We start from the raw sequence: 23,461 nt of genomic DNA, 5'->3' as shown, positions 1-23,461 counted from the left end.
CTTCATGTGAGTTGAGGCACTCCCAAAAGCACTTGTCCAATCTGTTCTAAAGTGAACTTGGCCAAGCTGAAGGCTCAGTTTTAGAGGTGAGCGTGAAAGGAAATGTGTTGGGATTATTTGGGCGTTCCAGCGTCCACTACAGGAAGATGCAGGAGGAGCCTGTGGTATTGTTTCTGCACAGCCTTCCAGCTCTGCCCTGCCATGTCTAAATTCAGTCGCACAGAAGCCTGAATAATTTATTGGTTGAGTGAGCGGCTGCCTTGAGCCCAGTGTGACAGACATGTTTTCTTAAAGAGATGCTTGGTGTGTCTCTATCAGAGCATGCAGAGCACCCAGCTCCCGCCCTAATCATCTCCAGCGTGGAAACGACAGAGGCAATAATATCACAAACTAAATTATAAATGTTAAGTTTATTCTCTGAATGGGAGGTCACTCCTCTTCTTGTGGTCTGTAGGAAGGGATACTCACTATGAAGAGAACAATATTTTTGCAAATGCTTTTTGAAAACAAAATAAATTCAGCTGAAAGAAACACATTGCATTGCAGACCAGTAACACAACCATATCCAAAGGATGCATACAAACACAACTAGACACAATGATCACCTGATCATTTTCCACCCACTTGGGAATGAATCTTGATGGTTTCTCTTTCTGAATGATATAGGACAGAGCTATTTTTAGCCACACCATACACTGCGAGGACTGGGTTGCAAAATCTATAATATTACAGTATTAGTGTACTTTATTTGTGGATTTGATTATTGGTATTAATAGTTTGACTTTTTTTTTTACTATACAAAATTATAGGTGTTTGTAAAATACACCACATTACTGTACACCCACATACTGTCTGTGATAAAGGTCCCCCTAGTGGACTAAAAATAAATGGACTGTGTAAAAAGATGAAGAGCAAGGTAATGGCAAAAAGACATTAAACTATAATTAAACAGATTGATTAAACGTCTGACTCATCATTTGGGTCCCATAATTACTGCTGCCTCCAAGTGTTCGTATCAAAAGAACTTGCAACATGACCTCATGTCTGTAGTGTCTCAGTGGATCTTCTCCATTGTCTCCCACAGTTTCCAGGCCAAATTCTTCTCTGGAGTAGGTTCTTCTTTTCCTGGGGATCGGTGCCATCCACTGCAGAGGCCCTGAAAAACAATTGGGGGGAAAAAAAATACACAATGATTTTCTAAGTTCTTTTTTATATTAAAAAACAGTGCCATGAAAGGAAAGTGGAATTCTTGTTATAAATGTTTGCTTTTGTAATACTGATTTTGGCCATAAGGGGGGTGAAGTGCACCACCACCTACAGTAGGTCTAAATCTAGGCCTTCATGTAATCCTCAAGCTGATTTTTAAACTCTCCATGCACTTACACGAAGTACACACATGTGTTAACAAGTTTTACAACATTACTGTTTCATCCCATTGCTTTAGTGTAATTTGATTTATTTGAAGGTTTTCTTTGAGGAATGCTTTGGGAAGTCAGTGAACATATAACTAACTAAACATCAGTTCAAGCTCTGTTTGGTGGATGAAAATGTAATACTTTACCATTCATTTCAAGCTTTCTCTTAATTTTTATTTTTCCCTCAGGGCACAGTCAATACATGAGGTGAATATGCTAAAGTACAGCCTGACTGAGATGGCAGAAAGTTAACTTGTAACTTATACAGTATATACAGTATATTGGTTAAGGTTTCTTTTCGTCTTCAAAAATGACCCCCAAAACAAAACAAAAACCATTCACTTACCTTTCATCAGTCCACATTTGATATGTAAAATACCTGTCCAAAGAACAATTTCACAAAGAAAGAGAAACCACTATTTGACTGGATTAATGGAGAACAGTTTATTGTAGAGTTCAGTGACACATTGGAACACCATCATCATTATCCTCACGTTTCCAACAAAATCTCATGACAAAAGGAAAGAAAATCTCTCAGTGACATACGTATTTGGTTTTTACAGGTAGGTAGGTGACATCTCACTGACGTTTCACCATTCACCACATCACTTGCACTGCACCGACCACTCACACCGTGGTCACCGCAACATTATACCACAATTTATATCCACCACAGCCACAGGGGGATGACTGGCTTTGTCTGTCCAGCTTAGCATGAGCAAAAACAAACAAACCCGTCCACTTTCCTGAACATGGGATGAAAAACACAGACACTCATAGCTGAAAATCTCAGTAAATGAAGATGTTCTCCTGTTGCTTATATTGCTCAGATGACTGTTACTCAGAAGGCAATACCCTGCACAGAATAATTCATATGTACAGTGTAAAACTGTGTTGAGAAAAGTTGTTAAAATCACTTATCACAGAAATATTATTCCTCGTCTAATTCAGGATCACACATTTGAACCAGCTTGATCACTAACACCGCAGCCTACCTTTCTGGCCATAACAGGATAAACACTCAGAACCAAAATAGCATATTGTAAATGACACTTGTAAAAGTACAACTTCTGCTATGTAGTAAATTATTTTTTTTCCACTATTATGGACTAATTAAAAGTTTGTATCACTAAAACACTATTAAAATAAGTCACTACTAATATATGATTAATTGGCTGACATTTCGCAGCACCATTCAGTGGTAACATTACAGTACTGAATGCACTGTATTATAACATCTTGATGTATTTGCATGGATGGACATACAGGTATGTCTGACTTCAGTACAGTCCTAAAGCTGCTGTTACCCTGCCACACCATGCATAGTGCACAGGATCAATGCCTGGTGTCTCCACATACAAAACATAATTAGGCCATTGTGTTGTTGTGACTTCAGTTATAAATGTGACACATCCAACTACTTGAGTGTGACTAACCCGCAGCAGCCTAGTAGTTGCTGTGTGTGACATAAGGTGACCAGTAACGAATTAGACTACAAGTTTAGTCATTTAAAGTCCACTGTGAATATAAGTGGCCTCTGTGTGATATGCTTCAATGTCATTTTGCAATTTGACAAGCAGATTTTGAAAAGTTAATTAGGAGAAGCACTATTTATTAAATATTCACTGAAAATGTAACAACCCACAAAGTCCTTTATAAGAACATATAAAGTCAGATATTAAATTTGAGTAATATTTTGCTTATCTTTTTTTTCATGATATGTCATATGGCAAAAAATTTGAATTATTAATTCTATTTAATTATTTCTGTAAAATGTTCAAATGTCATCTGCATGTTTTTAAAGAATGAGGAAATTACGAGTATTTGCATTTTTTATGATGGTTGGCGAAGTTACTATTCAGGGAAGTATGATCTCATTGAAAGGTTACTTTGACGTGCTGAATTGCTCACTGAAAGGGAGGAGGTGTAACTGAAATCCTCCAAATACACAAGTTAATGAGGAAAGTGTTGTTACTAGCTAGCTAACACATTTTGGTGCAGAAAACAATTAAATGAACATTTAGAGACTTGTGGAAATATACTTCTTTGTTGTCTTGCTCCAAGTCAAGTATTGTTACCAATTTCATCTTTGTGCATCTTTTCCAGAGATAGGCCGGGAGGTATTTAGCTTTGTTTAGCATATAGACAGGAAGTGAGACAGCTAGCAGGCTTCCCAGGTTGGCACAGTAACAAAATTGGCTGTTTACAGGTGTACTAGTGACTAGCTTGTTGGTCAACAGCAAGACAAGTCTTAGTCATGGTATGTTCATGTATAGCGTTGATTTTAATCTGTTTCAAGTCTTATGCTAAGACACCGGTTATCTCTGTACTGAATGCACAGAGATAAGGCCTGGGTGTGAGCAAGGTGACAAACAAGTGTATTTCTACACATCCTAAGAATGAAAAACACAGAAGTGTGTTCATTATGATGTCAAACAGTTGGTTTGAAAGGCTTAAAACTTGTGTTAAAAAGCCATGAGCATAGCTCGAGCCATTGTCACTTCTTCCTGGAGTCACTGAGGCACTACCTCCTTCAACGAGGCCAGGGCTGAATGGATTCGGACGTGAAGCCTGTTCTCAAAGTCGTAGCCTGTGAAATCCTCCTGAAAACACAACAGATACATTCTTGTAACATGTAATAATAAACTATGCGTGGGGAAAATATAAAAATAAATGTTAATCTAGACAATACAATGTGACTATTTTACCTTTGCTTGGACTAGCAATGACCTTCCCTTTCCCACAGTCTGGATTTCACAAACAAAGAAAAAGAGGAGATAATAATAAATGAGCATGTGGTCTCATCAGTAGAATTCACTTTAAAGGCAGAGCAAAATTATTAACAGATTCAGCCTGACCTCTGGTTGTGCAAGGAGTATACATCCCAGTTCATAGACGGCATATGGTTGAATGTATGAGTTGATCTGTCGTCCATATTCATCCCTAGCAGCCAACTGCAATGACTGGAGCGGAGACAAAATGGATGCACAAAGCAAGATGAGTCATATAACTAGACTAGATCATCTGCATCATCAGCGCTCTGTGTAGACTCATACCTGAACAGCATCTCTCATATTTCCATGACATTTGTGAATGGAACCAAGAAGGAGATGTTTCAGGCCTCGGCATGAGGCTTCGTCTACAGTCTGTAACACTGTCCAGACACAAGAAGACATCATCACACAGGGTCAGATCAAATTCTCAGACATCTGACTGCAGCAAACCTGGTTATGCTGGTGTGAATCATGTAGGTTACACTCACCCTGGTTCATTATCTGCAGTTTAGACGAGGAGCAGTTTGGAAGTGCTTTCCACAGATACAGCACTTCAATTACACCGAGGATGCATAGCTCTCTGGAGGGCGACATCTTCCTCAATCGATCAGCCTGCAGATGGAAATCAGACAGAGAGGCAACATTTTTGTGACACACTTGGGTTTGTGAAAGAGAAAGAAAAGGCAGGCAGGGTGTGCAGCCTTACTCACCCTTTTGACAGCAAACTGCTCAATCTGGTTGTTTTTTCTCTTGAACAGCTTCTGCACATCTTTGAAAACCCCACTTGCTCCGTCCAGGTCACCAGAAGCACCCTGACACACTGAAAGACGACAGGAAAGGACTAGCACACAGAGTAGGAGCATCTCAGCAGTGTCAACATGTGTTAGTGTATGTCAGGCCTCACCTCCAGTCAAGTAGGCGTAGTAGCACTGTGACCAGCGGGACTCGTTCTTCAGCCTTTCGAACGACCTGTACGCGTCCTCAAAATTCATCTCTATCATGCTGCACCAACCTGACGCCATGACAAGCAAGACAGAAGGAAATCAAGTCATCGCTGCACCGTACAGCATCAGTATGTCACCACTAACCAGATGGGAAAACACGTACCAATCTCATAGAGACACACATGCTGGATCTCTCTTTGGTCTGATGCGAGCTCTAATGCATCATGGAAACAGGCCAAAGCACTGTTGATATGGCACTGGGGACAGAGGAGAGAACACACACACCAACAGGTAACGGTAATCATGTTTGACGGACACACACATCATGCACATGTTGAATGAGAGTTAGATAAATAGATGGTTGATCAGATGTTGGTGAGTCCATGAGCTGTTTTACATGCATATTAATTATATATGTGCTAACATTGGTTGCTAAAGTGTATGATGGAAGATTCCTTTCTCATAAAAACAGATTTGCCTGCAAATGTCCTCAGTCAACATTACATACAAACACAAATAAACCAGTATTGCTATTTGCCAAACACTACAGTCATGGTTTATCCTGTATTATAACCAGCCCTGAGCCCGCTGTACATACCTCTAGCCGCTGAACGCGTCCTTTAAAGAACATGAAGAGCGATGAGTTGGGATAAACCACAGACTTTCTCTGCAGAATAGCTTTGGCCTCCATGAGCCCTGCGTGTGTGTCAGATCCATCCAGAGCAAAGAAAGGCAGCACTACTGTGTGGTACCACAAGAGGGCCAACCTGAGCAACACAACAGACTCTCCTCAGAGTGTGACATGACACTGGACATATGTCAAATGTAAATACAGCATAGATATGACAGACAAAACGGCACTGACACATTGATTTGCATCTAACTGTTTGACGATTAATCTGCCATTGACTCTACAATATGTATGAAACTGAATTGTTGAATAGTGAAATACATTTATTAGTTTCACTTAGTTTTAGAATTATTTATACTTTTATAATAAGTTGCACTTCAAACTGAGATAGATTTTGAGATAGATTTTTCTGCTTTTTCAGGGCAACAAGCTGTGCACACAACATTATCATATTCTATAAAGTTATGGCAAATGTAAGAGCTATCAGTTGTCTATTTTTAATATACAAACAATATTCCCTGTATTTTTGGAGACGTTTTGCTTTGTTGCTGCTAAATGCTCCACTAGGGACTTTCTACCTTTGGCTGCATCCTCTCCCTAAACGCGGAACACTGAACATTGTGCACACAGGGCATCATTTTATGCACAAATGCAGTGCAGTCACGTGTGCATCAGTGTCCCCCAGCATGAGGAGTTTGTGAGTTTAAGAGGAGAAAAAGAAGGTCATCTATGCACGCATCGCTGCTATGATTGACATTTCCTCAACTGACCAGTCACTGCTCAGGGCTGGGCACCAGTGCAGGTGAAGAGATGGCAACAAAAAGACACTGAATCTGTCACATGCAAGAGGAAATAAAAAATAAGTGCCTTTTACAGATGTGCGCATCTGTAAAAGGCACTTATATGCTTGTTTACCTAATTGACCTGCTTTGAGAAATTTGCTGCCGCCTGTAGGGACGGCCTTAGACAACTGAATGTCCTGTACCGATTCTATTGTTGAAAGACACAAGAGTCTGGCTGCTAATATTTTTTTCTTCAGGTTGAAGTAACCTATTTTTTTTGACACATATTAAAATGACTTATTTTTTCCTTATTGTTAACTGATGACTTCATTTATATCAGATGTTGTTTAATTTATATCAGATGTTGTTTGTTCTTAATGTTAACTTAAATGGCCTTTTGTTATGCACAGATTTTGTTAGTAGGGTCCTCAAATTTTTTTTGCCTATGCCACAGTTTGACCTGGGACAGCCCTGCATTTGCTGATGGAGAGACAGTGAACAATCAAGTCAAGTTTCAGGCCAACCCTCCATAGATATGCGGAGTTACATTACAGAGTTGGGTGATAATTATCTGTCTCTCTGTGAAGTCATACTGAGCTGAGCCTACTCACGTAGCGAGCGGTGCCTTCATGTCCTTGCTCTCGCTGGCGTACATAAGGGAGGACAGGCCCTGGAGCCGGTCACCAGGAAAGCCCAGCAGGTTGATAATCTTCAGCAGGTGTGGTGGTACCATGGAGATGCACAGATGGAAGAGGCCATAGCCAAAGCTTACGGAGCCCTTGAGCCGGTCCAGGGCCTCGGCCGTCACGGCGTTCTCCACTGGTGCGTTGTGGTTGGCGTTGTCTGTAGAGACAGAGTCCTGGTTGACAGAGGGCCTCCGCTGACAGGTCTCCTGCAGCTGGCTGATGTCACTGTGGCACTTGTTGTACATTTTCCAGGCCTTACGAAGAATCCAGCCTCCTTTGATGTACGCTGTGATGGGATATAATCAACATGAATAACCCTCAACTAGATTTCCATGTTAAAGAACAAGACAGAATTCATCAAATTATTATTTTAAACAATAAATGATTATAATCAGTCAAACTGCATCTTACATCTGTGAAATAGATCAAACCCAAAGATTTTAAATTGACAATAAAACAGAAAAATGTGTGATAAATAATGACCAATAATGACCAATAAATAATTGTTTTTGAATCTTTGCGTATTTTTGGGGAGGTGTTTTGTATAAGCCCATATAGGGGTTTTAACCTCTCCCGCACTTACTATTCTTGTTTCATTTCTGTATAGATCACCGTGCTCATCCTGCAAACACTGTGTATTTTATTCTGTCAGACCTGAGAGAACCATCAAAAACATTATACAACAAATTTATACGTGAAAGCCTGCGTTACGAATTTGGGATGTCGAATTAGGCAAAGATTTAGCTGACAGGGATCAGAGACATGCTGTTGAGTGCATTATGGGAAATGTAGGATCCTGTGTTTTTGAGGCTTGACCCATCCTAAGGTTATCGAGTCAGAATATCTCAGACCTGTGCTACTTCATTTCTATTTTTAATCTGTCTCCTATAATCAAACATCTTTATGATGATTAACACACCTGTCTGTACATACTGTAGGACTGTCTGACAAAATGTCCTCATTATGTCATATTATATCACATGTGTAGAGATACTCATGATTACAGGCTCTGCACTGTTTCTCTGCAGGTATGCTGCTCTGTCATGTCTTGTTTCTTTGAGTTACAGAACTGTGTAGACAGACACTGCTGTGATAACACTGTGCTCCAAATACTGTTCATTTGATTACCAGAAAGCTCCTGTTTGACAAAGGACAGCACGGCGAGGTACACCTGACAGTCGGCAACAATAATCTGTCTCTGAAGGCGGTCCACGACAACAACGCCTGACCTCTGGGAGTCCATCTGTAACACACACACACACACACACACACACAGATTCAGTAAGCAGCAGTATGCACATACACTTGCAGCTTGTTTCCCCAGTGGCTGCTGTGTGTTCCCGCAGCTGTGACCACAGGTTTCCATGTTTCCTGAATGACCCAGAGCTGCTGGGCGGGCTGCCCCCAGACTCCTTACTCAGCATGTTGATTACATTTCATGGAAGGAACTGATTGAATCTGTGAGTGGGTTCGGTATGATCTCACTGCTGCCAGCATCATTAGGCCTGATGCCGAGGACACAGAGCATTGTTATCTGTTCTGTAGCCTCCTCTGGCTGTGATATCAGAGACGACAGCAGCAGCTGAAACATGTTTGTTCACACCAGTGAAAAATCTAAATGTGTGACTTGATGCTATCAGTATCGTATTTCAGCATCACTATTATCCGTGCCTTCTAACAGTCCATGTATTACACTTCTCCACCTCCTGAATCCATAGTTTCACACTCACGCTCTTCTTTATCTTGTTTCTGATTGTCTCGATCACTCCAGCGCTGTCATTCTCGCACAGTTTCTCAGTGGTCCTCAGGTCATCACAGGCCAACTGCATCTTCTCCTCTTCAAATGTCATCATGGCATTCTGCAGTGAAATACAGCAAAAAAAGTCCTTGACTGATATATGCAGTGGATTATTATCATTACTCTGATATTAAATTGTCTCTTGTCTCACGGAGCAGATTTATGCTTTAGCTGGCTTACGATTTTGTAATAAGACTGAAGGATTGTTACGTAACACTCTTTAAAAAGCAGACAGGGACAAAGGGCTCTTTCTGCATGACAATGAATGGAGGAACACGGTGACATCTGTACAGCTGTGTGATTGGGGCTGCAAGAGACACTACCCAGCTGCCAGACTCAGAAAAATCTTTGCTGTGATGTGGCTTGAATCTTTAGAGAATCACATTCACACATGAATGAAAGCGGAAACACTACGTATTACGCATTTTAATAGATTGTTTCACATTATAGCTTGTGTAATATTCGCTGCATCTATGAAGGCCTGCCATGATGGTCAGACGTCACCTCCCCCACTGCCTTCAGGGCCGTTTAGCATCCAGGGACAGAGGATGACATCATCTATAGCTTCATGGTGTCGGCACGAGAGGCAGCGACAGGGCGTCTGTGTGTGTGTGTGTGTGTGTGTGTGTGAGTGACCACCACACTGTGAAAACTCTCCCCTCCTCATCAGTGATGGATGCAGCGTTATAGTAATGTGCCTTTCTGCAAGAGCAATGCTGTGAGGAGGATGCATCCATTACGTTAATGGATGGAAAAGCAAAGGAGAGGATGCCAGTGGTGACAACAATGCAACCAGTTTGGCATATTGTTTTATCTCATGGCCTGACACTGTGATGTGATGTGATTTTCCTGGGGGGGGGGCAAAAAAAATGAACAGTGACAGCATGGGCCTGAATCTAATTTTGCGGCTCTATCAGTTATACTAATAGCTGTTTTTATTTTTGCTTTTCTTAACATCAACTGATATTTCCTCTGGCATCTTATCTGATCCTTCCATCACCAGCTGAGCGTTAACTCACCAGGAAACTGACGAAACTGGCCCCAAAGCTCATTAGTGGGCTCTGGGTCCTGGAGAGACAGAGAGAGAGAAATCACAGAACAAATCAGACACTGAACAGAAGTGAACATTTTGTTGATGTACAAAGTAGTTCTAGTAACATTTTATCTCCTGGGAATTCATCATTTGCATAAATAAGAGGATCAGCTGATTATTTTTGCTGCTGGAACAAGTCAAGCATGAACATGGGCATGATCTGAAGCAGGGACAGATGTCAGGGTCTGACATCTATGTGACATGGAGAGAGCAGCTACTCACTGTCCACAACAGCCTTAGATAAAGGTGAAATACACTAGTATAGTGGATAATCCCTGTGCCATGACCTGTTTACATGGATATAGTCTGTCAGTGGGAGGCTTGAGGGGAATCTCAGGTGAGTCCGACAGCTGGAGGGCACAGACCCTCACTCACTAATAAACAGGCTCTAAGACGTGAAACCTCCCACAGCAGCCATTCATTTAAAATGTTATTGTAATTTATGTGAAAACATAAGCTCAGTGGCTGTATATAGTGGCACAGTACATGCTGTACTATTTATCCCCATTCAAGTGTTTTATACATTATATTTGTACCATTTGCCCTGCAGGTTTAGGTCTGCAGCATGCTCTGGCAGATAGTGTGACAGTAAAGTCATAAATACCTGTATCTCCTGAAGAGCTCGTCGCTTTCTTTGAAGCCGTTGTTGAGCAGCATGTTGATTCCTTGCAGAGCCATCTCAGCATCATCTATGTGCTCTGCCTTCTCCTCTACCTGCTGCTGCTGCTGGGACTGCTCCGGACCCGCCATTGTTTATACCACAGCGCACAGGCTGCTGGATGAGACCAACGCGATGGAGGAGAAAATATGATCTGGATTCTTCTCTGAAACAAACCCGCATTGGTTTATTTTCGCTGATGGAGGACACGAGTTTAAACAGAGACGCGCCTCTGGTCGACTTTAAGAGGGGAAAAAAATAAAAGAAAAAAACCCGCTGTGCAGCTTCCGCAGGCTCCAGACGTCTGTGCAGCTCAGGGATAGGCCACAGATGCCCACACTTGCTCAATCACACCACACTCCAGTCATTTACAATCAGCATTGTACTTGCACACGTCTGAAAGCGCGCACACAAGCAAACGCACCGCTGTTCATCAGTAAAAAATCAGCCAGCCGTCAACAGCTTCTCCCCCCTGATACTCCCAGCAGCATCCGATGCATTACATAACGAGGATCCAGGCTGCTGTGCTGCTCTGCCAGCCTCACGTAATGCACTCGTCAAACGGCCTGGCGTCATAACGCACGGCGCATCATCGCGGGGAGGATGGAGGGGATGGAGTCCGCTGAGGCGAAGCTGCATCCTGTCAGGCTGCTGTCAGCCTCCGGCCTGCAGGCTGCACACCCCGCCCCCTCCTCCGACCCTCAGCCAATTAGAGGCGCAGACCGAGCGGCCCGCAGGAGCAGACGGACGGACGGACGGACAGACAGACAGACAGACAGACAGGGGGGTCACGACTCATGCAGCTGCAGCCTTGGTTTTCTTTTATTTCCTCTTTTAAAGTTATTTGTCTGCAGTATTGCATATTAAAGGCTACATCAGAGGATAATGACAAATATGATCACATAGTTTTTTTTTTACTCTTAAATCAGTCACATGCACTGAGCTGAAAATAACCTAGGGTTTAGAACTGCAGTGAAGTTAGTTTGAAGTTGGATATTTGACAGACATTCGCTCACTCACTCGCTTCTCAATATATTAAAAATCCATATAAAATATTAGATGTGTTCAAATGCAATAAAAACAGGTGTGTCTCATAGAGGAGGCTTAGCTCTACCATCCTGTGTCGATTTTGAGCCAACAGGTCACATGACCTAGGAGTTATTGAGCTATAATGCTCATATTTACAGTATAAAATACATTAAAAATTCATATAAAATATTTAATGTGTTTAAATACAATAAAAACAGGTGTGTGTCATAGAGGAGGCTTAGCTCTACCATCCTGTGTTGATTTTGAGCCAACAGGTCACATGACCTGGGAGTTATTGAGCTATTAATGCTCATATTTACTGTATAAAATATATAAAATATTCATAAAAAATAGTAAATGTGTTTAAATGCAATAAAAACAGGTGTGTGTCATAGAGGAGGCTTAGCTCTACCACCCTGTGCTGATTTTGAGCCAACAGGTCACATGACCTGAGAGTTATTGAGCTCTAATGCTCATATTTACAGTATAAAATACATTAAAAATTCATATAAAATATTAAATGTGTTTAAATACAATAAAAACAGGTGTGTGTCATAGAGGAGGCTTAACCCTACCATCCTGTGTTGATTTTGAGCCAACAGGTCACATGACCTGAGAGTTATTGAGCTCTAATGCTCATATTTACAGTATAAAATACATTAAAAATTCATATAAAATATTACGGTACATTCGTTTAAATGCAATAAAAACAGGTGTGTCTCATAGAGGAGGCTTAGCTCTACCATCCTGTGTTGATTCTGAGTCAACAGGTCACATGACCTGGGAGTTATTGAGCTATAATGCTCATATTTACTGTATAAAATAAATCAAAAATCCATATAAAATATGACATTTGTTTAAATGCAATAAAAACAGGTGTGTGTCATAGAGGAGGCTTAGCTCTACCATCCTGTGTTGATTTTGAGCCAACAGGTCACATGACCTAGGAGTTATTGAGCTATAATGCTCATATTTACAGTATAAAATAAATCAAAAATCCATATAAAATATTACATTCGTTTAAATGCAATAAAAACAGGTGTGTGTCATAGAGGAGGCTTAGCCCTACCATCCTGTGTTGATTTTGAGCCAACAGGTCACATGACCTAGGAGTTATTGAGCTATAATGCTCATATTTACAGTATAAAATATATAAAATATTCATATAAAATAATAAATGTGTTTAAATGCAATAAAAACAGGTGTGTGTCATAGAGGAGGCTTAGCTCTACCATCCTGTGTTGATTTTGAGCCAACAGGTCACATGACCTAGGAGTTATTGAGCTATAATGCTCATATTTACAGTATAAAATACATTAAAAATTCATATAAAATATTGAATGTGTTTAAATGCAATAAAAACAGGTGTGTGTCATAGAGGAGGCTTAGCTCTACCACCCTGTGCTGATTTTGAGCCAACAGGTCACATGACTTGGGAGTTATTGAGCTATTAATGCTCATATTTACTGTATAAAATATATAAAATATTCATATAAAATAGTAAATGTGTTTAAATGCAATAAAAAAAGGTGTGTGTCATAGAGGAGGCTCACATCTGCCATTCTGTGTTGATTTTGAGCCAACAGGTCACATTAATTTTTTATATATTTTATACAGTAAATATGGGTGTTAGAGCTCAATAACTCCCAGGTCATGTGACCTGTTGGCTCAAAATCAACACAGAACAGAAGATCTAAGTCTCCTCTATGACACACACCCGTTTTTATTGCATTTAAACACATTTACTATTTTATATGAATTTTTAATATATTTTATACTGTAAATATGAGCATTATAATAACTCCTAGGTCATGTGACCTGTTGGCTCAAAATCAACATAGGATGGTAGGGCTAAGCCTCCTCTATGAGACGCACCTGTTTTTATTGCATTTAAACGAATGTAATATTTTATATGGATTTTTGATTTATTTTATACTGTAAATATGAGCATTATAGCTCAATAACTCCTAGGTCATGTGACCTGTTGGCTCAAAATCAAGACAGGATGGTAGGGCTAAGCCTCCTCTATGAGACATACCTGTTTTTATTGTATTTAAACACATTTAATATTTTATATGAATTTTTAATGTATTTTATACTGTAAATATGAGCATTATAGCTCAATAACTCTCAGGTCATGTGACCTGTTGGCTCAAAATCAACACAGGATGGTAGGGTTAAGCCTCCTCTATGAGACACACCTGTTTTTTATTGCATTTAAACGAATGTAATATTTTATATGAATTCTTTATGTATTTTATACTGTAAATATGAGCATTATAGCTCAATAACTCCTAGGTCATGTGACCTGTTGGCTCAAAATCAACACAGGATGGTAGGGCTAAGCCTCCTCTATAAGACACACCTGTTTTTATTGTATTTAAACACATTTAATATTTTATATGAATTTTTAATGTATTTTATACTGTAAATATGAGCATTAGAGCTCAATAACTCTCAGGTCATGTGACCTGTTGGCTCAAAATCAGCACAGGGTGCAGAGCTAAGCCTCCTCTATGACACACACCTGTTTTTATTGCATTTAAACACATTTACTATTTTTTATGAATATTTTATATATTTTATACAGTAAATATGAGCATTATAGCTCAATAACTCCTAGGTCATGTGACCTGTTGACTCAGAATCAACACAGGATGGTAGAGCTAAGCCTCCTCTATGAGACATACCTGTTTTTATTGTATTTAAACACATTTAATATTTTATATGAATTTTTAATGTATTTTATACTGTAAATATGAGCATTAGAGCTCAATAACTCTCAGGTCATGTGACCTGTTGGCTCAAAATCAACACAGGATGGTAGGGTTAAGCCTCCTCTATGACACACACCTGTTTTTATTGTATTTAAACACATTTAATATTTTATATGAATTTTTAATGTATTTTATACAGTAAATATGAGCATTATAGCTCAATAACTCCCAGGTCATGTGACCTGTTGACTCAGAATCAACACAGGATGGTAGAGCTAAGCCTCCTCTATGAGACACACCTGTTTTTTATTGCATTTAAACGAATGTAATATTTTATATGAATTCTTTATGTATTTTATACTGTAAATATGAGCATTATAGCTCAATAACTCCTAGGTCATGTGACCTGTTGGCTCAAAATCAACACAGGATGGTAAGGTTAAGCCTCCTCTATGAGACACACCTGTTTTTATTGTATTTAAACACATTTAATATTTTATATGAATTTTTAATGTATTTTATACAGTAAATATGAGCATTAGAGCTCAATAACTCTCAGGTCATGTGACCTGTTTGCTCAAAATCAACACAGGGTGGTAGAGCTAAGCCTCCTCTATGACACACACCTGTTTTTATTGCATTTAAACACATTTACTATTTTTTATGAATATTTTATATATTTTATACAGTAAATATGAGCATTAATAGCTCAATAACTCCCAGGTCATGTGACCTGTTGGCTCAAAATCAACACAGGATGGTAGAGCTAAGCCTCCTCTATGACACACACCTGTTTTTATTGTATTTAAACACATTTAATATTTTATATGAATTTTTAATGTATTTTATACTGTAAATATGAGCATTATAGCTCAATAACTCCTAGGTCATGTGACCTGTTGGCTCAAAATCAACACAGGATGGTAGGGCTAAGCCTCCTCTATGAGACACACCTGTTTTTATTGCATTTAAACACATTTAATATTTTATATGAATATTTTATATATTTTATACAGTAAATATGAGCATTATAGCTCAATAACTCCTAGGTCATGTGACCTGTTGACTCAGAATCAACACAGGATGGTAGGGCTAAGCCTCCTCTATGAGACACACCTGTTTTTATTGTATTTAAACACATTTAATATTTAATATTAATTTTTTATGTATTTTATACTGTAAATATGAGCATTAGAGCTCAATAACTCTCAGGTCATGTAACCTGTTGGCTCAAAATCAACACAGGATGGTAGGGCTAAGCCTCCTCTATGACACACACCTGTTGTTATTGCATTTAAACACATTAAATATTTTATATGAATTTTTAATGTATTTTATACTGTAAATATGAGCATTATAGCTCAATAACTCCTAGGTCATGTGACCTGTTGGCTCAAAATCGACACAGGATGGTAGAGCTAAGCCTCCTCTATGAGACACACCTGTTTTTATTGCATTTGAACACATCTAATATTTTATATGGATTTTTAATATATTGAGAAGCGAGTGAGTGAGCGAATGTCTGTCAAATATCCAACTTCAAACTAACTTCACTGCAGTGGGTTTAGAAGGGATGTGAGAGTAGAATCCACTGTTACTGTACATACAGACACCTGACAATATACATGTTTATAAAAAATTAAATGCTGATTTATCCTTGAATGAGGATTTTTATGAATCTTTATCAATCTATTCTGGTGTTGTGATTTACACACAGTAAATACAGTGCAGGTTTTTGCAGTAGTTGAGTAACACCAAAGGAACTAAGATGGCTGCACATTTTGGCAACAACAAAGCAGGTAAATAATTCAACCTTTGTGAAAACACACATACAGATACATCTCTGCACAGAGAGTGGGTGGTTAAATGAAAATCAGATCACTCACGTTTGGGGCGGTTTTTAGCTCAGTTGGTAGAGCACTCGCCCCATGTGTTGAGGCTATAGTCCTCACTGCACGGTTTGAGTGTGAGCGAGTGTTGGGGGGGGTAAGCTTTGGGGTGTCAGCCAGGTCTCTCTCCTGACATGTGAGATAGTCAGTCGGTCGGGTGTTTGTTATTTCTTCTCGTAAGTTAGCATGGCTTCAGCAATGGCTTTCAGCATTCACACGCATTTTCCTTATGGAAATGCTTTTTCTAGTTGATATGTTTTTACAAAATTCACAAACCATCAGACATCTGTATGCCCTGCGTCTGGAGAAGCAGGCAGCACTGGCAGATGCAAAGATTCAGTGTGAGAAGAGAAGACTGCAGGATATGGAGTTTGATAGAGAATTAAAAAACACAGGCCTGATTATGAAAAAATAGCCTAATAAATATTGTTAATGTTTCATGTTTTTTTATTATTGTAAATGTAATGTATGAAACACATTGATTTCTGATCAGAGTGACTGCTGACTTTACAGATAAAGACAGAACAGAATCAACTAAGCCTGGCTGTTAGCCTGGTCTGGAGCAAATAGCTGCAGAGAATAAATCACCATAATAACTTGACGCCCACACTGAATAAATTTAACCTGCTTTCGAACAACCGACTTGAGGCTAAATTCATCCAGGATAACCAACATATCCGGGCTCAATCCCTTATCTACAGTAGGTTTCAAACAACAGCCCCCATGGTCACAGACCAGAAAAGTCAACAACTGAATACACTTTGGACCATTTACAAGGGGCGGTGCCTCAGCGCATGGACACTGACCTGGCCAAGGAAGCATCTGCAGCGCTGAGCCAGTGTGTGTGGATTGTCTTCACAAACACTCAATAAAAACTGACATGGAAGCCGGCGCAGCAGTCAGTGCTGTGAGGAGTAAGAGGGTACTGATTGGCAGTGAAGTTCGTCCTGCTGTTGTCATCATAAAGGATGGGAAAATCCATAAGATACTCTCAGATAGCAAGTCCTCTGGAGATGTTGGCTGTGAGGTAAGAAGACTTAGGCTGATCATTTGCAGTACAGTGAGAGACAATGGAATACATGTTTGCCCTTTTAACCTTTTGAGGGTTAATACAGTATAGTGAGAGACAATGAAAGACATGTTTGTCTTTTGAAGTTAAAAGGGCAAATGCATTGAGTTACAAGTCTTAATCTGATTGCACTCAAATATTTGACTGATCCATTTGTTCTGAGATATGCAACCCACCTGTGATTGTAGGTGTTGGATGTGGGGGACAGTGTGGTGATGCCAGGCATTGTAGATTGCCATGTTCATGTGAATGAACCAGGACGAACCTCCTGGGAGGGTTTCTGGACGGCTACGAGGGCTGCTGCAGCTGGAGGGGTGACAACCATTGTAGACATGCCACTGTAAGTTGGAAACGGCCTCCTCACATCAGTGCAGTTACATTTTCTCCTGCAAATTAAGAGTGTGATATTTTAATGCAGATTTGACCTTTTTTTTCCTCCTATAAATATTTTACTTCTTCTTCTTTACAGATCCCTCTCCTTAGAAATTCACATAATTTATGATCAAGGATTAGCAGTTAGAACATTTTTTAAAACATGCAAGTGGTTAAAAGTAAATAGCCATTTCATATTACTGTTGTATTGTATAAACAAGTAACAAAATAAGATTGTAAAGATCAGTTAAAACAGGACGTGTTTGCCTTTGTACAGTAAAGGTCTGAGTTTTGTTTTTCTGTATTTCTTCAGCAGCAAATCCATGAAAATCCCAAAGTTCTAATTCCCACAAGCTCCGATGATCTCAGCTCATGGATTTACAGATGAACTAACAATGCATTCGGCAACGGAACATTAGATGATTTTAAGTTGCCAGCAAATATTTTTATACTCCACAGAAATAGCATCCCTCCAACCACCACACTGGGTAATTTTCATGAGAAGCTGCGAGAGGCAACAGGGCAGTGTTTTGTGGACACAGCTTTCTGGGGTGGTGTAATTCCTGGCAACCAGGTAGGATTACAGAGAACAGCTTGGACGAAATGAATTTATTCTCAGCCAGGCTGTACTGAATTATGTCTTTTCATAGCTGGATCTGCGGCCCATGATCCACGCAGGAGTGGCTGGCTTCAAATGTTTCCTCATCCACAGCGGGGTGGACGAGTTTCCCCACGTGACCGACTGTGATCTACACGCAGCCATGAAGCAGCTGCAAGGCACAGGAAGTGTCCTGCTGGTAACACACCAATCGCAGCATCCACTACATGTGCCACACTCTGTGACTGTTGAATCCACACTGTCACATCTTTTACTTTGTCTCCTTCAGTTTCATGCAGAGCTGGATGTTCAGCAGACAACAGACGAGACTGGCGGTAAGAATCATCTTACATTGAACAGTAGATAATCTGACTGTGATATTTATACGGCCACGTATCAGAGTGTGTTTCTCTCAGAGTCGCAGCTTGTTATCAAGCAATGCAGGCATCTGTTTGGGGCTTCTTCACAGCCACTGGACAATTTGCGATGACATCTCAGTTGGAAACCTCCCTTAAGGGGCCCCATGTCATTCCCTGGACTTTTGCAGTGACAAGAAGCAGTGCTGCAAAATGTTTTAAAGCCTGCACATAAATACGAGATTTAAAGCTCAGAGTAAAACAAACCAGCTGTAACTATCTGGCCTTGTCATTACTATTTTCTATTGGTGTTTGATAGAACATTGATTGGAGGGGCCCACTGCCATTTTTTAGCTTGGCCCCAAAAGACTCAGGCATTGCCACTAATTTAATTTTAAACAACGGTTTATGTTAGGGGCTTGACAGCACTGACGACTTAATGTGACCCCGTCACATCAACTGATGACTGAGAGTACAAAATTACTCTTCTTTTGTCCAACTCACAAAAACACAATTTAACTCCCCTCTTTTTAGACTTCATTTATTTTGTTTCCAATATTTTAAGTTCAATTCACCCAATAATGAGCTTGTACAAACTGGTGGTGAAGATCTCATCTGCAGGGATATATGGGAGTGATAGCTGCTAAAATAGACTAAGTTTGGAGAATCAAGTTTTGTGTCCAATAATAACAACACATAAGATAATAAGAAAGAGTTATAATTACCATAGCACTGCTATTATACTGGTATAGAGTCGTGTTCTCGTTTGTTTAACTTATAACTGTGAGTGAGGGGTTAATATTGATGTTTTTCAAATCCTTCTCCATGTTAGACCCATCTCAGTATTCCACCTTTCTGCAGTCCAGGCCAGATGTCATGGAAATCGAGGCTATTCGCACTGTCACAGATCTCTGCCTGCAGTACCAGTAAGACCCTCAGCATGCTCACAAATAACCAGAACACCATAGTGGATAATTGTGAATAGGATTTGTGTGTGTGCGTGCAGCACTAATGTCACAGTCAGCTACGTTTCTCTGCTCCAGGGTGCGCTGCCACATTGTTCACTTGTCCTCTGCAAAACCACTGAAGCTGATCCAGCAGGCGAGGCAGGCCGGAGCCCCCTTAACAGTGGAGACGACCCACCACTACCTCAGTCTGTGTGCTGAGAACATACCTGCAGGGGCCACACAGTTCAAGTGTTGCCCCCCCATCAGAGGATCTAATAACCAGGTAAATGGGGCAAGAAGCAGAACGGATGAACATTTGATTTCTTCAGTCTGAATCTCAACATACTGGGCTGTACTTGCTTGATTATTCGTTGTTTAGTAGTTTGCAATTGATTGTGCCCCATCAGGAGCAGTTATGGTCAGCCCTGAAAGCTGGACAAATCGACATGGTGGTGTCTGACCACTCTCCCTGCACTCCTGACCTGAAGAGACTGGAGAGTGGAGACTTCACTCAGGCCTGGGGAGGAATTTCCTCTCTACAATTTGGTAACTAGAGACGGCATATTTAATTTTTTTCTAGTGGTGCAACAATAAGTAGTTACCTCCAACATGATTTCTAATGCAACATAACATTACACTTGTATATCCCAATGACCTAGCAGTGATATTACATCCCATCAATCATCCTAAATCTTGACTGGTTCTTTTGTTCAGATACATTGGCAGGGATCAGTAATTTTCCAGGATGTCCAACTTCCAAATTCACTCAGCACACTAATAATGACCATTGACTGAAAGTGTCACCACTGCTGCATTCATGTAATGCGATAGACATAAGAGACCATAAAGACAAGCAGCCAAATGGTCAAACATTCACATCAGCTTGACAATTGTAATTTTGAATGGGAGCTTAGCAGACTTCCTGAATCTGATTACAATAATCTCTCATTCAGTGCAGAGAATTGCATTAGTGCTAATCTCTGACAAGTTGGTGTGATCAAATTTAAAGCTGCAATACAACATTATTAAATAGTAGGACTTAAGTGACGGTATGTATGAAGGGTTTGCTTGTAGTGACCTGTGGTGGTGCTGCTCGTCTCAGCTCTGCAGTGAGACTTTAGTGTTTTTTCAACTCATTGGTTTTGGTTTGTTGGCCCAGAACATCAGGATCAGGTTTACTGCTGCAGCAGGCAGCTCCAACAAACCCACTATACACTTCATCAGCATCAAACACTGGACTTAGACACACAAGAAGCTGGTGAGCACAGTGGGGGCGTTTAGCAGCAAACAGACAAAGACTGTTCTCAGTGTGGAGCACGTAAGAGCTAAACCAGCAGGGAATATTAGACTTCTGCAGGTGTATCATAAACAGAGCCTTCTTATTTCATCCACCATTATAATTAGATTTACACCCTTTTAATTCTGCCACCAAGCAGATTAAACTAATTGAAAAGCTGCACACTGTACTGGTTTAATTATTAGTTAGATAATCATTATGCAATAGGCCTATTTCAATGAAACACACACACACCATCTCACTCTGCTGACAAGGTGTGAATGCAGCAGAGACATATATGACGCTAATGAAATTAATGACGCCTGACAATTGGCATAATTAAATCATAATTATCCACCAACACCTAAACTTAGGATTGTCCATACTACATATTGGCAGCTGCCAGTGCCTGTTTATTAGCCTGACAAAATCAAACTTTCCATTTATGCATTTATTATTTGCAGCTCACACTGTCTCCAAATTGTATCAAAGGTCATTGGCTCATTTGCATTTGTTGAAGTGTCAGTGCCTGATTCACTTTATCATCTGATTCACTCTCCTGGAGTACAGTGATGATATCAGGTGACGCTTAGACATGAATCTGCTCACTGCACAGGGTTTTTGTAGAGAATCTAAACAATGAAGACACCATCACTGCAAAGTCTCTCCACTGCTGCTGTCACAGAGCCACAACAGCTCTCACATATTTCACCGTCTGTGGAGCAGATCCAGGATTTGTCTTGATGTGACAAATCTTCTCTTGCTGCTCAGCTGGAGAAGACACTGGCTGAATTTCACAGAATAAGACAGTCCTGTGCAACAGTGCAGGACTAATTTATGCAAGTTTTTGGGGTGGATTAGATGTCCCCCCCCCCCCCCACTATAATCGCTCTGACGATCTCCCTCACTGGGCAAAGTGCACTGGGAGGTAAACAAGAGCTGTGTGCCAATTTAAAAGACAGAACAATCATTTACTGTGGTGGTCACAGTCCAACTATAACACAATTTTGCTATGTCAGTGTTCAGTATCACCTGCTGCTATTGTATTTATATTTATGCATGTTTGTTTTTTTAAACATATTTTTTATTACTTTTGTAGTGATATATATTGTCATTTTGTTCTCCTTTTTAGAATAGAATGCCTTTATTGTCCCATAAGGGAAATTCATCTTCACACGCTGTCACTGATCAACATACAACAACACTGAGCAACATGTAACTTCTGCACTGGGACTAATAAAGGAATTTCTTATTTTATTTAACCTTAAATCCCTGTCATGATTACACTCATAAGATTAATAAGATTAATGAATGCAGGGGTGGACATTTTCCATATTTCACTGGTGTCAACTCAGCCTCCATGTGTATCATCAGGCTTGCCTCTGTTCTGGAGTTCAGCCAGTAAGAGAGGCTTCCAGCTGCCTGATGTAGTGAGGCTTCTCAGCCAGAAAACAGCCCAGCTGTGCAGCCTTGACACCCAGAAAGGTAGCCTCTGTCCCGGCTACGACGCCGACTTGGTCATATGGGACCCAGAGCGAGAGTTTGAGGTTTGTACAAGTTTAGTCCATCACATTAACAATCGCTAAACCCTGAGTCCGCTGTGTTTCATCTTCTGTTGTACTTCACAGATTCAAGAAGCAGGCATACACCATAAAAACAAGGTCAGTATATGTCAGGACACATCTCATGAGTTAACTGTGTTATGGATCGAGCTCATGTTTTTGAGCTTGACCGTATGATCGTGTGTGTGCAGATAACGCCTTACCTGGGCTTTGCACTGCGAGGAGTGGTGTGTGCCACCATCCTGAGGGGACGGCTGATCTACAGAGAAGGCTCCTTCAGCCCCGAGCCTCTGGGGAAACATCTGCTCATCCCTCAGAGGAAAAATCAAGCTCAGCTGTGAAGCAAGATGTCCATCAATTCATCATATCTCCAACACCCTACGTTATCTAAAACATTTTAGATTACCTTTGTAATAAGACTGGAAACACCTGCTGATTTAGCAAATTGTGAAGACATTTTAAACATACTAATACATTAGTAAAAGAGTGTGCTTATAGACATTATGAGCTGAGTGTGTGTGTGGCAGATGTGATCATAATGAACATAAACAGACTGTGTAAATCCTATAATTGTGCCACCAGCAGATGCGTGTCCAACAATGTGTGTTTACAGACCTATAATGTTGCATATACAGTATAACAAACTATATGACAAAGAGTAAAATATATTAATTTGATTGATTTTCAGACTCTCTTTAAAGACTAAATTGTGTCATTCACACATAAACCTTTTGGTTTGTTGTGTTAATCCTGTCTTCACCGTGGGTTTTGGGGTACGTGGATCAGACATAGTTCAACATAATAGCATTATTTCTAATCTTAGAGAAAAAAAATCATTCCTTGTATTCACCCTGTTGCTTCTCCT

General features: G+C 40.2%; 2 protein-coding genes across 2 annotated transcripts; one reads left to right on the top strand and one right to left on the bottom strand.

Annotated features, from left to right (window-relative positions):
* Positions 1 to 1,882: 1,882 nt before the first annotated feature.
* Positions 1,883 to 16,749, bottom strand: LOC310984852 (tetratricopeptide repeat protein 39C-like). Its single transcript, XM_083970191.1, has 16 exons — positions 16,635 to 16,749; positions 16,077 to 16,431; positions 10,728 to 11,735; positions 10,050 to 10,098; positions 8,963 to 9,091; positions 8,361 to 8,475; positions 7,158 to 7,518; positions 5,732 to 5,900; positions 5,297 to 5,390; positions 5,094 to 5,201; positions 4,900 to 5,009; positions 4,678 to 4,801; positions 4,472 to 4,569; positions 4,274 to 4,378; positions 4,124 to 4,162; positions 1,883 to 4,018 (listed from the first exon to the last, which is right to left on the bottom strand). Exons 3-16 carry the CDS (start codon positions 10,871 to 10,873, stop codon positions 3,929 to 3,931), a joined length of 1,737 nt encoding a protein of 578 aa, XP_083826317.1. The 5' UTR covers positions 10,874 to 11,735; positions 16,077 to 16,431; positions 16,635 to 16,749; the 3' UTR covers positions 1,883 to 3,928.
* Positions 16,750 to 17,225: 476 nt separating this feature from the next.
* On the top strand, positions 17,226 to 23,277 carry LOC310984908 (allantoinase, mitochondrial). The gene is made up of 11 exons (XM_083970283.1): positions 17,226 to 17,443; positions 17,674 to 17,825; positions 18,317 to 18,431; positions 18,508 to 18,654; positions 18,745 to 18,790; positions 19,644 to 19,737; positions 19,855 to 20,041; positions 20,166 to 20,304; positions 22,409 to 22,581; positions 22,663 to 22,695; positions 22,788 to 23,277. The coding sequence occupies exons 1-11, from the start codon at positions 17,297 to 17,299 to the stop codon at positions 22,935 to 22,937; spliced, it is 1,383 nt and encodes a 460-aa protein (XP_083826409.1). The 5' UTR covers positions 17,226 to 17,296; the 3' UTR covers positions 22,938 to 23,277.
* Positions 23,278 to 23,461: the final 184 nt, after the last annotated feature.

This window comes from Trachurus trachurus (assembly GCF_905171665.1).
Source record: "Trachurus trachurus genome assembly, chromosome: 4".
NCBI lineage: Eukaryota > Metazoa > Chordata > Actinopteri > Carangiformes > Carangidae > Trachurus > Trachurus trachurus.
The sequence above is the reverse complement of the archived record's forward strand: the minus strand, read 5'-3'. Positions and strand labels throughout refer to the sequence as shown.

Excerpts from the sequence above, each read along its gene's own strand:
- LOC310984852 (XM_083970191.1), bottom strand. The coding sequence starts at position 10,873 with ATGGCGGGTCCGGAGCAGTCCCAGCAGCAGCAGCAGGTAGAGGAGAAG. Across the intron at positions 5,202-5,296 it reads TGTGTGTCTCTATGAGATTG|GTTGGTGCAGCATGATAGAG; the intron begins GTACGTGTTTTC and ends TCATGGCGTCAG. Across the intron at positions 4,379-4,471 it reads ATATGAGAGATGCTGTTCAG|TCATTGCAGTTGGCTGCTAG; the intron begins GTATGAGTCTAC and ends TCTCCGCTCCAG.
- LOC310984908 (XM_083970283.1), top strand. The coding sequence starts at position 17,297 with ATGGAAGCCGGCGCAGCAGTCAGTGCTGTGAGGAGTAAGAGGGTACTG. Across the intron at positions 17,444-17,673 it reads CTGGAGATGTTGGCTGTGAG|GTGTTGGATGTGGGGGACAG; the intron begins GTAAGAAGACTT and ends CTGTGATTGTAG. Across the intron at positions 18,655-18,744 it reads GCACAGGAAGTGTCCTGCTG|TTTCATGCAGAGCTGGATGT; the intron begins GTAACACACCAA and ends TGTCTCCTTCAG.